General features: G+C 40.0%; 1 protein-coding gene across 2 annotated transcripts in view; it reads right to left on the minus strand.

Moving 5' to 3' along the window:
* LOC120592792 (vascular endothelial growth factor receptor kdr-like) overlaps positions 1 to 13,973 on the minus strand; it is a 309,580-nt gene that overhangs the window by 92,692 nt on the left and 202,915 nt on the right. For both annotated transcript variants that reach the window (XM_039850483.1, XM_039850476.1), the window contains exon 31: positions 3,601 to 3,701. In XM_039850483.1, the coding sequence (XP_039706417.1) occupies positions 3,601 to 3,701 (101 nt within the window). The remainder of the gene's footprint in view (positions 1 to 3,600; positions 3,702 to 13,973) is intronic.

Here is a 13,973-nt window from a genome sequence, read left to right on the forward strand (position 1 = left end):
AAGTTCAAAACACTAGTTATAAAGATGCTCAATGAACTTAGGAGAAGTGTAGATGAATTCCATGAGAACTTTAGCAAAGAGATAAAAAACATAAAAAGGGAAATGGAAATTATAAAAGTGAACCAGTCAGAAATGAACATATTATCTGAGGTGAAAGTATATTAAATTAAATAAACAGAGTGAATAAAAAAAAGGATCGAATGGCCTATACAGAGGATGGGGGAGACAAGAGCACTCAATCACAATGGCAGAAAAAAAGAAAAATGTTATGACAGACACCGCAGAAATACAAAGGATCATACAAGAATACTATGAAAAAGTATATAACATCAAATTTAATAAGCAAGAAGAAATGGATCAGTACTTAGAAAAATACAACTTTCCTAGACTGAATCAAGAATTGGAAAGTCTAAATAGACAGATCAGTAGTATGGAAATTGAAACAATCATCAAAACCTACCAAAAAGTAAAAGTACAAGACCAGATGGCTTCACCAGTGAATTCTACCAAACATTCAAAGAAGATTTAATACTTATTCTCCTCAAACTCTTCCAAAGATCGAAGAGGAGGTAATACTTCACAACTCATTTTATGAGGCCAATATTACTCTGATACCAAAACCTGGTAAAGGTAACACACACACAAAAACCTTTAGACCAATACCTCTCATGAACACAGATGAAAAAAATAATGAATAACATACTGGCGAACTGAATACAGCAACATATAAAAAAGATAATATACCATGATCAAGTGGGCTTCATCCCAGAGGCACAGGGATGGTTCGACATACGCAAATCGATAATGTGATACACCACACAAACAAATTAAAAAATAAGAATCATATGATCATATCGATAGATGAAGAAAAAACCTTCAACAAGATACAGCATCCATTTATGATCAAAACACTTAACAAAATTGGTATAGAAGGAATGTACCTTATAATAAAGGCCATATATGACAAACCCTCAGCCAACATTATACTTAATGGTGAAAAACTAAAAACCTTCCCTCTAAGATCAGGAACAAGGCAAAGCTGTGCACTATTGTCACTCTTATTCATTATAACATTGGAGGTCCTAGCGAGTGCAATCAGACAAGAGAAAGATATAAAAGGCATCCGAATAGGAAATGAAGAAGTCAAACTGTCACTATTTGCGGATAACGTGATTCTCTATATAGAAAACCCTGAAGACTCCACAAGAACACTACTAGAAACAATAAACAAGTACAGTAAAGTTTCTGGATAAAAAATCAATGTTCAAAAATCCATAGCATTCCTATACTCTAATAACAAGGTGTCAAAAAAGAAGTGTAAAAAAAAATTCCTTTCGCAATTGCAACGAAAAGAATAAAACACCTAGGAATAAATTTAACGAAACATGTGAAGGACCTATATAATGAAAATTACAAGACCCTATTAAGAGACATCAAAGAAGATAAAAAAATGGAAAAATATTTCATGTTTTTGGATTGGAAGAATCATCATAATTAAAATGACCATATTACCTAAAGCATTATACAGATTTAATGCAATCCCCATCAAAATTCCATTGGCATTTTTTAAAGAAATAGAACAAAATATCATCAGATCTGTATGGAAGCACAAAAGGCCCTGATTTGCCAAACCCAGCTTGAGTAAAAAGAATGAGGCTGGAGGTGTTACTCTGCCTGACTTCCAATTACACTACAAAGCAACAGTAATCACAGCATGGTATTGGCAGAAAAACAGATACATGGACCAGTGGAACAGAATCAAGAGTCCAGAAGTAAACCAATATTTTTTTATTGGGAAGTAATTTTTGACGAAAAAGCCAAAAACATACAGTGAAGGAAGGAAAACCTCTTCAATAAATGGTGCTGGGAAAACTGGAAAGCCACTTGCAAAAGAATGAAACTAGACTGTTGTCTATCACCACACACCAAAATGAACTCAGATGAATTAAGGACTTGAATGTAAGACCTGAAACAATAAAATGCTTAGAAAAAAACATAGGAACTAAACTCAAGGACCTTGGACTTAAAGAGGATTTTGTGAATTTTACCTCTATGACAAGGGAAATAAAAGCTAAAATAAATGAATGGGACTACATCAAACAAAAAAAACTTCTGCACAGGATAGAAACCATCTGCTAGGTAAAGATAGAACCATCCGAATGGGAAAATATATTTGCAAGCAATGCCTCCGATAAGGGCCTAATATCCAAAATATACAAAGAACTCATACAACTCAATAGCACCACCAACAAAAAACCAAACATTCCAATCAAAAAGTGGGCAAAGGACCTGAACAGACACTTCTCCCTAGAGGATATGCAAATGGTCAACGAATATTTGAAAAGATGCTCAACATCACTAGCTATTAGGGAAATGCAAATCAAAACCACAATGAGATACCATCTCACACCTATTAGAATAGCTATAATCAACAAGACAAGTAATAGCAAATGCTGGAGAGGATGCAAAGAAATAGGAGCCTTCATACACTGCTGGTGGGAATGCAAATTGGTACAGCCACTATGAAAAACGGTATGGAGTTCCTCAAGAAACTAAGAATTGATCTACTATGTGATCTAGCAATCCCTCTATTGGGTATTTACTCCAAAGACTTGAAATCCTATATTTGAAAATATATTTTCATACCGATATTCATAGCAGCATTATTCACAGTGGCCAGGACAGAGTGATCCTTTTAAAACACAAGTCATATCATGGCACCTCACAGTTCTAAACCCTCCAATGACTGCTCATCTCACTGAGAGTAAAATCTTAAATTCATAAAGCCTAATAATCTTGTCCTTCCATACCTCAAAGATATTATCTCATGTAATACTCTTTCCTGCTCTTCTTTTTCCAGATGTGTTCCCAGCACTACAATAGCACCTAGCACAAAATAGATGTTCAATAAATATTTGCTAAATAAGTGAGTGAATAAATCAATGAATCAATGTGTGTCATGTGCCTAAAAGAGTACTGGGAGTCAGTCTCTGATTGAACACTCTTTATGGTAGAGGAGCTATAATTGGAGGTCAGGAAAATACATAGTATAACCCATTCATTTAGAGAACCCACATTCTGGATGTGGAAACAGGCCTTCTGCGAGCCTGGGAAAACAATGAAAAGCATTTTCAGAGCAGTAGAAAGGACTAGAATACAAACAGATTATTACAATCTATAGTTTAAGTTCCTTGAACACAGAGATTGTCTTATTTCTTTGTGCATCCTCAGGTTCTGGCACATAGTAAGAGTTAAATATATGAATACATGATTGATATAAACAGTCTTGAAGTATCCCCTCTCAATACCCATTAATTCAAATTTTAACCTTGGTTAATCTATCTTCTGAGCAGTTTCAAATGTTGTTAGAATAATTTTAAAAGGTGAGGGCTTTGGATATAATGGCTAGAAGTTCTGTGGCTTCTGGGGAGTATCTGGTATGATGTCTCTCATTACTAAGGTGAAAAGGTACACCCATATCCTGAGGACCTGTGAGAGGGAGACATCACCACTTAGGTAACATACCTTTTACTGACACTGGATTGGAATCATATATGTGCATCTCTCCCCTGACTTTATATTCCTAAGTACTGTACTTACCCTAAAGCCATGATTCCATGTGGCCAGGAGTGAATTTCCAGGCGCTTCTGACTCTTGATCTCATCCCAGTTCAGCACAGTTGCATAATCTCCTTCATTGTCCTGGAAAAAAAGGGATAAAGGTATTAGTATACTACCTGGCCCATGGAACCAGGCATCTGAGAGAATGATGAAGGCACCAGGATATAGTCTGCCCTTCTTCCTTTTAGTAAACTGAGCACATAACACCCAGTTAAAAATCATTTCCCACCTTCCCCTGAAGCTAGTTGCAGCCTTGTGACTATGTTCTGGACATTTGGATATGGGTGGAGTGATGTCGTGTAACTTTAGGATTATTTCTTAAAAAGAAATTGCTGGTCCTTGTCTTCTATTCTTTCCCTTTCTTTCAGGTTTATATGCAAAAATACTGGTGAGCCAGCTGTAACCGTGTGAATAAAGACAACCCCTGCATCCTAAGGGATGGTAGAACAATAATAAAGAGGAAACTTAGGTCTCTATATTACTTCCCATAGCTGAATCATTTTCCTATGGACTGGTCCCATACCCCTAGAGTATTATGTGAGAAAGAAAGAAATTTTTATCTTTTTTCAATCTCTAATCAATGGTAGCCTATTCCCTAATTAATGTTACTCTGTCAGTGAATAGCCAATGTGGGGTCTCAGAGATGCATTGTAGTTCTTTTCTTAGTTTTGTCATGTTGATTTATGACTGAGAAAGTCTACAAATTTCTTTGGGCCCAAGAATTTACTTGTTTTAACTTCTGCATTGGGTTTAGGTAAAGATAAAATAATTTATGTTGGGTGTGATACAAATATTTTTATCATGCTAAAATAATACTCAAATCAGAGTTAAACTATCAGTTTATGATCAAGACTACTGACATCAGCTTCATGAAGCCATCTTAACAGCTATTTGCTAAAGGCACCAAAAGGAGCCAGTGCTATGCTGGTTAATGTTTAACAACTATCTCCCTTCCCACGAAGGCTGAATTTAGAGCACTCACCAATTTCTGTGATATACTCTCACCATGGATGATTTCAAGCCACAAATGTGACATCATTGAATGTGGAGTTGGAAAGGAAACATACAATTGAATCTTGAGAGCTAGTACAAGCCAGATTCCAGCTCATCACTGGTCAGAGCCCTCATTCTGCCACTATTCTAGCTAGGAGAGCTTAGAAAAGCCACTTCCTCTCTCTAGTACTCAGTTTTCTTATCTGTAAAATATGGCTAGTACTCTCTGTCTTTCTTCTCACCTAGAATTATTGTAAAGAAAATATGAGAGAATTGAAAAGTGCCTGGTCAAGCACTGAGCAAATGTCAGCAACTTTTGGTGTCATTGCTGTTTTCTTTTCTCCCCATTTTATTGAAATATAGATAATTAGTTGCTTGTATTTACATTGTACATTTCAATGATATTTTTTCATAGTCGGCATACAATAATATATCAGTTTCAGTTGTATAGCATAGCGATTAGAGATACGGATAATTCTCAAAGCAATCACCCCACTAAATCTAGTATCTTTCTTCCCATTACATATTTACTACATCATAACCTTCTTCTCCATGCTACGTGCTACATCTCCATGTCTATTCTGCAACTATCCATTTGTATCTCTTAATCCCCCTGCCTTTTTTTGTCCCCTTATCCCCCTCCTATCTAGTATCTCTCTAAATATTCTCTGTACCTATGAGTTTATTTATGCTTTTGTTGTTGTCGTTGTTGATGATGATTTTGTTCTTTAAATTCCACATGTACATGAAATCATGTGATGTTTGTCTTTCTCTATCTGACTCATTTCAGTCAGTGCAATACTTTCTAGGTCTATCAAAGAAATATCTTTTTCCATCCCCTTCATTTTAGTCTACATGTATCTTAATCAGAAGTGAGTCTCTTGTAGGCAGCATATGTAGGGGTCCTGTGTTATTCATTCAGCCACTCTGTCTTTTGGATGGAGCACATAATTCTTTTCCACTCGAGGTACTTGGTGATAGAAATGTAGTTATTATCATTCTTTATTCCTGTTTGTGATACATATTTTTTCTTCTTAAAGAAGTCCCTTCAACATTTCCTGTAATACTGGCTTGGCAATGATAAATTCCTTTAGCTTATTTTTGTCTAAGATTCTCTTTATCTGTCCTTTATCCTGATAGCTTTACAGGATAACGTATTATTGGTTGTAGATCATGAGATTTCATCACTTTGAATATTTTGTGCTAAGCCCTTCTGTCCTGCATAGTTTCTTTTGAGAAATCAGCTGCCAGTCTTATGGGTGCTCCCTTGTAGGTAACTAACTGCTTTTCTCTGCTGTTTTAAGATTCTCTCTTTGTATTTAACCTTTGGCATTTTAATTATGATGTGTCTTGGTGTAGTCCTCTTTGGGTTCCTGGTTTTTGAGACTCTCTGAGCTTCCTGGGGTTGTATGTCTATTTCCTTCACCAGGTTAGGGAAGTTTTCCATCATTATTTCTTCAAATAGCTCTTCAACATCTTGTTTTCCTTCAGATATCCCTATGACATGGATATTTTTACCTTTAATACTGTCCCATAGGTTCCTTAAATTATTATTATAGTCTTGGCTTCTTTTTTCTTGCCATTCTGATTGAGTGTCTTTGGCTTTCCCATTCTCTATATAGGTCATTTGATCCTCTTCGTTATTCACTCTGTTTTTTTTTTCCATTTAATATACTTCTCATCTCAGATAACGGGTTCTTCATTTATGACTTGTTCCCTTTTATAATTTCCATTTCAATTTTTATGTTTTTTATTTTTGTTGAAGTTCTCACTGAATTCATCTACGCTTCCCATAAGTTCACTGAGCATCATTATAACCAGTATTTTGAACTCTGCATCTGTTAGGTTGCTTGACTCCATTTTTCCTGGATCTCTGTTCTGTTCTCTCATGTGGTTTCTGCTCCTTTGTCTTCCCATTTTGGCTGCCTTTTTGTGTCTGTTTCTATGTACTAAGCAAAGCTCTTAAGTATCCTGGTCTTATTAGTGTGGCTTTGTGTGGTCGATGTCCAGTGGCACAGTCCTGAGAGGGATTCAACTGCAGTCCCAAATTTAGCCCTAGCCTGTGCTCCTTCAGGGCCACCTATTAAGATTCAGCAAACAATCCACCGATGCTGTACTTACAATTGCCTCAAAAGGCCACACCAGAAACCAAGACTAGCTGCCACCAGTGTGAGTCTAGGCACTGCTCAGCAAAGAGCACCTGAGTCATCGAGGACACATCTGGATGTGGCTTGTGTGGGGCAGTGAATTGGGGGACGTGGAGTTTCAGGGAATCCTCTAGGTTGAGCGACCTCTGTTATCCAGTTTCATGATGTCTCAGCTATGGTGGCACTGTGTCCACATACTGGGAGCAGGCAGGGCTCTACAGAGCAACAATGGATACCACTGGCACTTTTATGCAAAGCGAGTCTTGCCTCGGCCCTCACTCCGACAACATAGTTTTCCCCTGTAAGTCCCTGGTGCCCCCCTGCACAGGCGAACCTGCACTGGTGCTCAGAGAGAGCAGATGCAGCATGGCCAAAGTTCACTCATGGATGTGGCCCCTTTAACAGGTGTCTGCAGCTGCCAGCTACCGCAGGCTCCATCTCACTTAGCTGCTCACGACTGGGCAGCTCGTCCTGTTCTACCTTTTGCCATTGCAGGCTGATTTCTTAGGTTTCTCCCTAGTTATATGGCTTGTTCATCTAGATCCCAGGTGATTTTTCCTTGCTGTTTACTCTTTGTTTCTGTCACAACTTTGATGAGCCTCTGTCATATATGCCATTTTTTTTCTGCCAATACCTTGCCTCATTGCTACTGTTTTAAAGCAGATTTAACTTGAATCTTGGGTACAGTCTGGATTCTAATATATGAAAATATTTCTCTGAGACTCTTCAAACTTATTCCCATTTCCTTCTTTAGTTTGAGTGGCTTTTAATTTTTAAAACAATAAATTATTTTTAAATAGCATTATATCAAGCACTGGGCTATATATTTTATGTATACTCCTACAAAAAACCAGTAAAGTAGAATATTATTATTCTCATGTTCCATGTGAGAAAATGGAGGCTCTTATCACTAGACTTGACACCAGATAGTACTCAATAAATACTTGTAGAAAGACTTAATAAAGCTCAGTGAAGTGCCCTAATTTATACAGGTATGAAGTTATATAATGAATTATAATTATCTCACTAGTGTCCTATAAAGTTCCTTTTAGTTCCATAAATTTAATAAAAATAGACTGGATTATCCTAAACCTAAAGGTATACTTTATAAAGCAAAGCTCAGTACTCATCTCCTCTACGTAACTAAGCTAGGCTTTAGAATTAAAGACAAATTTTTAGAAGGTAAAGATTTAAAGAAAGTTCCAGCAAGAATATTCAATCACTCTCTTGGCACCTTAAAAAAAAATTCTTAAGAACAAAAACCTATTTGTCATGAAGCATATTAAAAATGGATATATCTTTTGACCCAACCATTGCACTTCTGTTTATGCTTATAAAGTAGTCAGTTACCTATGTGATATGATGAAAATATTCCCTTCTACTTCTTAGAACAAGAAAAGTCAAACTTTCCAATCAGATGCCTACATTCCATCATTAATATCTTACTGTTAAACATTATATTTTCCTTAGATTTATCTTTAAAATAGAAATATCTTGAGAGAGGAATAACTTAACATCCCTAACTTCTTATGGTAAATGAGTCAATTAGATCTCAATGACTAACATCAAAGGAAAACACTGGGTTTGTTATAAGCTGTGTTAATGAAGAAATATGAAAGACCAGCAAAGATCTTGTTCGTGCATGGACAACTAAACACAATGTAATAGCATATCTATATCACAGTGTACCCTACTAACCTTGTCACTTTCTCTCACTTTCCAACTATTTCTTCAGTCTCTGTTTTTACCTAGTTAACTCTTTTACACTCCTTTTCTTCCCCCTCAGTCATTTGTACTGTGACACATCCATATATTTCCCTCTATTTATTCTCTAGTTTTTATGCCTCACTTACACTTATTTTCTAGACTTACACAGAAGATTATCTCTAAAGTGAATTTTATGTATAGATTTTTCTTTGTTATCTTTGGTTGCCAGTTATTACAACTTTATTATCATCCTCATATGTTTTCTATTCAAAATCAGTAAAGAATGATCCTGCTTAAATGCCCTCAAATAGTCTCAGTCATCTGCCACATGATGACCCATACTTCCTTCATTTCACTTTCTTTAGTTTCAATATATCTTCTAATACCTCCTTCCTTGCTCCTTCTATGCAAATTGTTTCAGCCTTTGAAAATTCATAGATTTTGTTATATAACAGGTTTACTGAGATAAAAATGACATATTATATAATTTACCCATTTAAACTGTAAAATTTAAGTGATTTCACCAAGATAGTGACATAGGTCATTCTTAACTTTGCTCCCCATCACAAGAAGAACTAACAACTATCCATGGACATGACATCACTGAAAAAAATTTTATAACACATGAGTGATGCTGAAGCATGCCCTGTGTCACAGAGACCAAATCAAACTGCATTAGAAAGATAAGAGAAACAGCTACATGCTGACTGCATTGTCCCTGACCCCTGGGCCAGCATGGAACAACACTGAGAGGTGTCTCTTGAGCCTGTGATTCCTCCAGTGGAAAAGTTAACTTGGGGTGGGCATCCAGGTTCCCTAGAATTGTGGGTTACTTCTTTGGAGTTCCAACTCTAGCCCTACATCATAGTGATTGAAGTTTGGAATATATAAGGCTTGACCAGGAACTTAATTGTAACAGTGAAATGGAGAGAGCGGCTTGCAACAACCAAGCACTCAAATCTTAGCAATCTTAGTTCCCACCTGCAGAGCCCAAGAAGTAGTTCCAACCAGTGGCTTTGCTCATCTGCAGAGCCAAGATAGTGGTGTAGTCTAATCAGGGAATGTAAGGAATCACAGGTCTGCCTAACTTAGGTTCTCAAATAAAGAGCCTTATTGTCCCTGGAACCTGGTTTGCTTTCACTGAGGTAGGCAATCTGGGTCATAGTACTGCCCACTGCTGAGTTGGCGCCTAGCTTTTCCTGAACCAGAAATCTTGGTCAGAACACTTAAAAGCAGCATACTCAAGCAACGCTTAAGTTGAGAATAAGGTAGGCAGAGATAATCATTTGCAAAGTAAAGCCAGTGGCCACATTTAGCTGTGAAACTTGGGGCACAGGCCAGATTGAGTCAAGCCTACAAGAAAATAGCCATGCTGGGCTTGGAACTGGTTTTCTCACTTCAGCCAGGTAGGTGAGCTAATTTACAGTCTTGCCCACTGCTAAGTGTAGATCTTGGCTCCAAAGATCAGAAGTGTGTCAGAACATCTATAAACCTATGTAGCCCAGTGATGATCAAGAGAAGTATGGCAGGCATAGCTGATAATTTTCAGAGCAAAGATGGTGCCCTGTTTGACCAGGGAACTTGGGAGTACAGGTTAGCTTGAGTCAAGTTAACAAAGAAAGAACCTTGCCAGACTTGGAGCCAGTTTTCTTACTCTGCCATGGTAGGAAAACTAACTTGTAGCCCTGCCTATTTCTGAATACAGCCTTCAGCATGCCTGCTCAGGAAACCTAACCAAAGCATATGGGAATCAATGTGGCCTGTCTTATAGTTCTGCTTACAGTGGCATTTGAACAGAGAGCACAACTTGTGGCTTTCCTCATTTGCAGAGCAACACTAATGGCCCCATCTGGCCTGAGAATTCAGTGCACAATCTTGCCTGATTTCGATCTCCAAAATCTAGCAGTGCAGGCCTTGAGGCTTATTCTGCTGCCCTAACCTGGCTAGGAAGATCATTCATAGCCTCACCAATTGCTAAGTATAACATCGAGTCTAACTATATAGGAAGCCTGACAAGGGAACCAAGGCAACCTCAGAGCCCATTCTACTGCATCACTTGAGTAGAGGACCAAACCAGCAATCTTATCTAACTATTCACAGCCAGTGTCACTCTCCCTTCTGGCCTAAGAGGTCAGGAAGGGGTCTTGCTCAAAAATAGAGCCCAATAGCAAAGGATACTACCAAATGACATTTCCAAAAATCCCTAAATGATTGACTGATGAAGAACTGTCTGTCAAAGCAAAACTGTAAAGTCCGGAAGAGAAGCCTGCTTACACAAATGTTCAGATACCAATGTAAGAAATCAAAGATTATGAAAAAAACAAAACAAAACAAAACAGGTAAACATGACGCCACCAAAGGAAAATAATAAGGAGCCAATAACTGACTTAAGAAATGGAAATCTATGATATGTTAGACCAGAAATTCAGAATAAACATCTTAAAGAGTTTTAGTGAGCTACAAGAATACCTGGACAGGGGACTCTTGGAAGATGGCAGACTAAGTAAAAGCAGGGTTCATCTCCTCCCAGGTCCATATTGAAATTACAACTAAATTATAAAATAATCAATGTGAATAACCACCTGATGTCCAGCTGATAATAACACCTACATCTGTTAATATAAAGGAGCCACATCGAAGTCGGTAAGAGGGGCAAAGTAGTGAATTGGTGTGGACCCGCACCTGCAGATGATGGAGGATCACCAGAATGGAGAGTGAGGCTGCAGAGGCTCTCCTGAAGGAGGGGAGGTCCTAGTCTCATCTGAGGGCTCCCCAGCCCAGGGAAGAGGAGATTCCAAAACTCTGACTGTAGAAACCAGAGGGGGTTACAGCTGTCTGGGTGAGACAAAAGGAGATTGAATCCTTAGATATCCCTTTGAAGGACCCACACACAGGTTTTCTGACCTGTGGGGGACACAGGCAGTGGGTTAGAGGCTCACATGGGATTCGTTCTGAAAAAGTCTGCATTACCTGGAGCCAGAACAGGACTGGAAGGGCAGCCACAATTGTGCCTTAGTATGGCCCCCCTACAGAGAAATCTACAGACCATGCCAACTTGACTGTGAAGACCTCTCCCACAGTGATTAGGAAGCCCTCTCAGAGGGGATCAGCCCACCCCACCCAACCTGCAGATTGCCTGGAGAATTTGTTGCTGGATGGCTGCCAAGCCCTGCTCTGATTCAGGGCCAAACATTCCCAGCAGGTGACCAGTGCTGTGAGCTGCATTTCTAAGACAGAGTCAGGCAGATCATTGCTGCCAACATGAACTTCAGCGGATATTGGGGACCTGTGGGCCAGTGACAGACAACAGCTGGTTTTGCTGTGATCTGGGACTTCTTCAGGAACTCACAACAGTTACCAAATTTGCAACATGACTGAGGCTATATTGATCTGACTGCCATTGTCTCTCTGAGACTCCACAGCACCCAGCCTGCAGATTGCTCAGGGTATTTGTTGCTGGATGGCTGCCAAGCCCTGCTCTGATTCAGAGCCAAATATTACTAGCAGGTGACCAGCACTGTGAGCCATGTTGCCAATCCCAGCAACAGCGGCCAGCTCTGTGAGCCACATTTCTGTTCTCAGCCGGTGACCAGCACTGTGAGCCGCATTTCCAAGATTTGGTCAGGCAGATCACTGCTGTCAACACAAACTTCGGTGGATATCGGGATCCTGTGGGCCAGTCCCAGACAGCAGCTGGTCTTGCTGTGAACTAGGACTTATGCAGGAACTCACAAACAGTAACCAAAGTCACAGCATGACTGAGACTGTATTGATCTGACTGCCATTGTTTCTCTGAGACCCCACACCAACCTACCCACAAATTGCCCCAGGTAGCCCATTGACAGTGAACTGCCATAGCCCTGCCCATCCCCTCCCCCTGATCTCCTAATCCACATAGGCAACAAACTTTGGCTGGCACAGGGTGGGCACTGCACTGAAATCAATGGCAGGTGGATCTTTGCTGCCAGCAAGAGTTGCAACATTGTGTCCAGGGTGTGCAGGGGAATGTGGGACTACCCCACATGGCAGCTGGTCTCACTGTGATCTGTGTCTACAGTGGGGATGCCAAGGCATAGAAGTTGCAACAAAACTGAGGTCGTATTAGCCAAACGGACCTTGTCTCCCTGAGATCTCGCTTCACCCAAGCCACAAAGTGCTAGCAGCCCATTGACAAGCTGAATCTTGTGCCCTGCTTGGCTTTGGGGTTGTGCAGTCAGCACAGGCAATAAACCTTGGCTAGTGCAGTGAGCACATTTCCAGGAAAACATTTGTGGACAGACCACTGCTGCCTGTACGAGCTGCAACATCTCTTGAGGGGATTGTGGGGGTCTATATTGTTCTGATAGCCTTTGAATCCCTGAGCTCCTGCCCCATCCAATACACAAAGTACACACTGCACATTGATAGGCAGCTGTCCCTGCCCTGGGGTAGCACATTTAGGCCCAGAGTGGGAAGCAGTTGACCTTGCAATGAGCGGAAACTTGTACAGGGAGTCACAGAGACAGTGTGGGTACATAAACTGACACTGCAGTGGCAGGGGGAAATTTGCTCAGTAGACCCAGGAGACTCCTGGGGTCTCTGTGCCACCCAACACTCATGTCACCCAGAGGCTCATCCAGTTTCAGAGACTTACAGGCAACTGACAGGCAGTGTCAGGCCTTGAGGAGCACTGTTCCCTCTGCTAAACTGCCCTCGGTCAGAGACAGGGGATAACTGACCACTATCTACAGCATTGTCTCTTCCACTTACCTATAAATCCAGCATAAGCAACGACCATCAGCGAATCCCTTAATAGTTCCCACCATGTAGCCCTGAGCTATCAAAAGCAGCAGCTGTCCTTGGCCTGTGGAAGACTCCCTCCAAAGAGGCCACAAAACCAATGCATCTGGAGGCTGGCACCAGACCACAATGGAGCAACTCCTGATTAGTCCCATTAGTGGTACACACAAAGGGTAGTTGCAACAAGTATGCAAGCCTGCTAGGGTAAATCCCACTCAGTGGAGTCAGCCCCCATACAAATACACTTATCTTGTGGGTGCAGGCAATTCCCCCAATTAGTCAGCCTGAATGTTAATCCCACCCACTGATCTACTAATAACAATAAAACCTTGGCAAAAACAGAAGATCACACACAACCCACAAAGAGGTCACGTCCAGAGCTCCCGGCATAAGGGATCAGGGAGAGTGCACCACTGGGCCACACAGGACACCTTCCACATTAGGCCATCTGGTCAAGGCTGAGAGATGAAACAAATATTCCTGACACATAGAAATGGACACAGAGAGGCTAATAAAAAGAGAAAACAAAGAAACATGCCACAAATAAAACAACAGGAGAAAACTCCAGAAAATAAGCTAAATGAAATGGAGGCAAGCAACCACCAGAGACAGAGTTCCAAATAACGGTAATAAGGATGCTCAGTGAACTTATGGGGAGAATAGATGAGCACAATGAGAATCTCAACAGAGATATAGTAAGCATTAAGAAGGACATAGAAACCATAAA

Source organism: Pteropus medius, unplaced genomic scaffold, assembly GCF_902729225.1.
Source record: "Pteropus medius unplaced genomic scaffold, Ma_sr-lr_union100, whole genome shotgun sequence".
Classification (NCBI taxonomy): Eukaryota; Metazoa; Chordata; class Mammalia; order Chiroptera; family Pteropodidae; genus Pteropus; species Pteropus medius.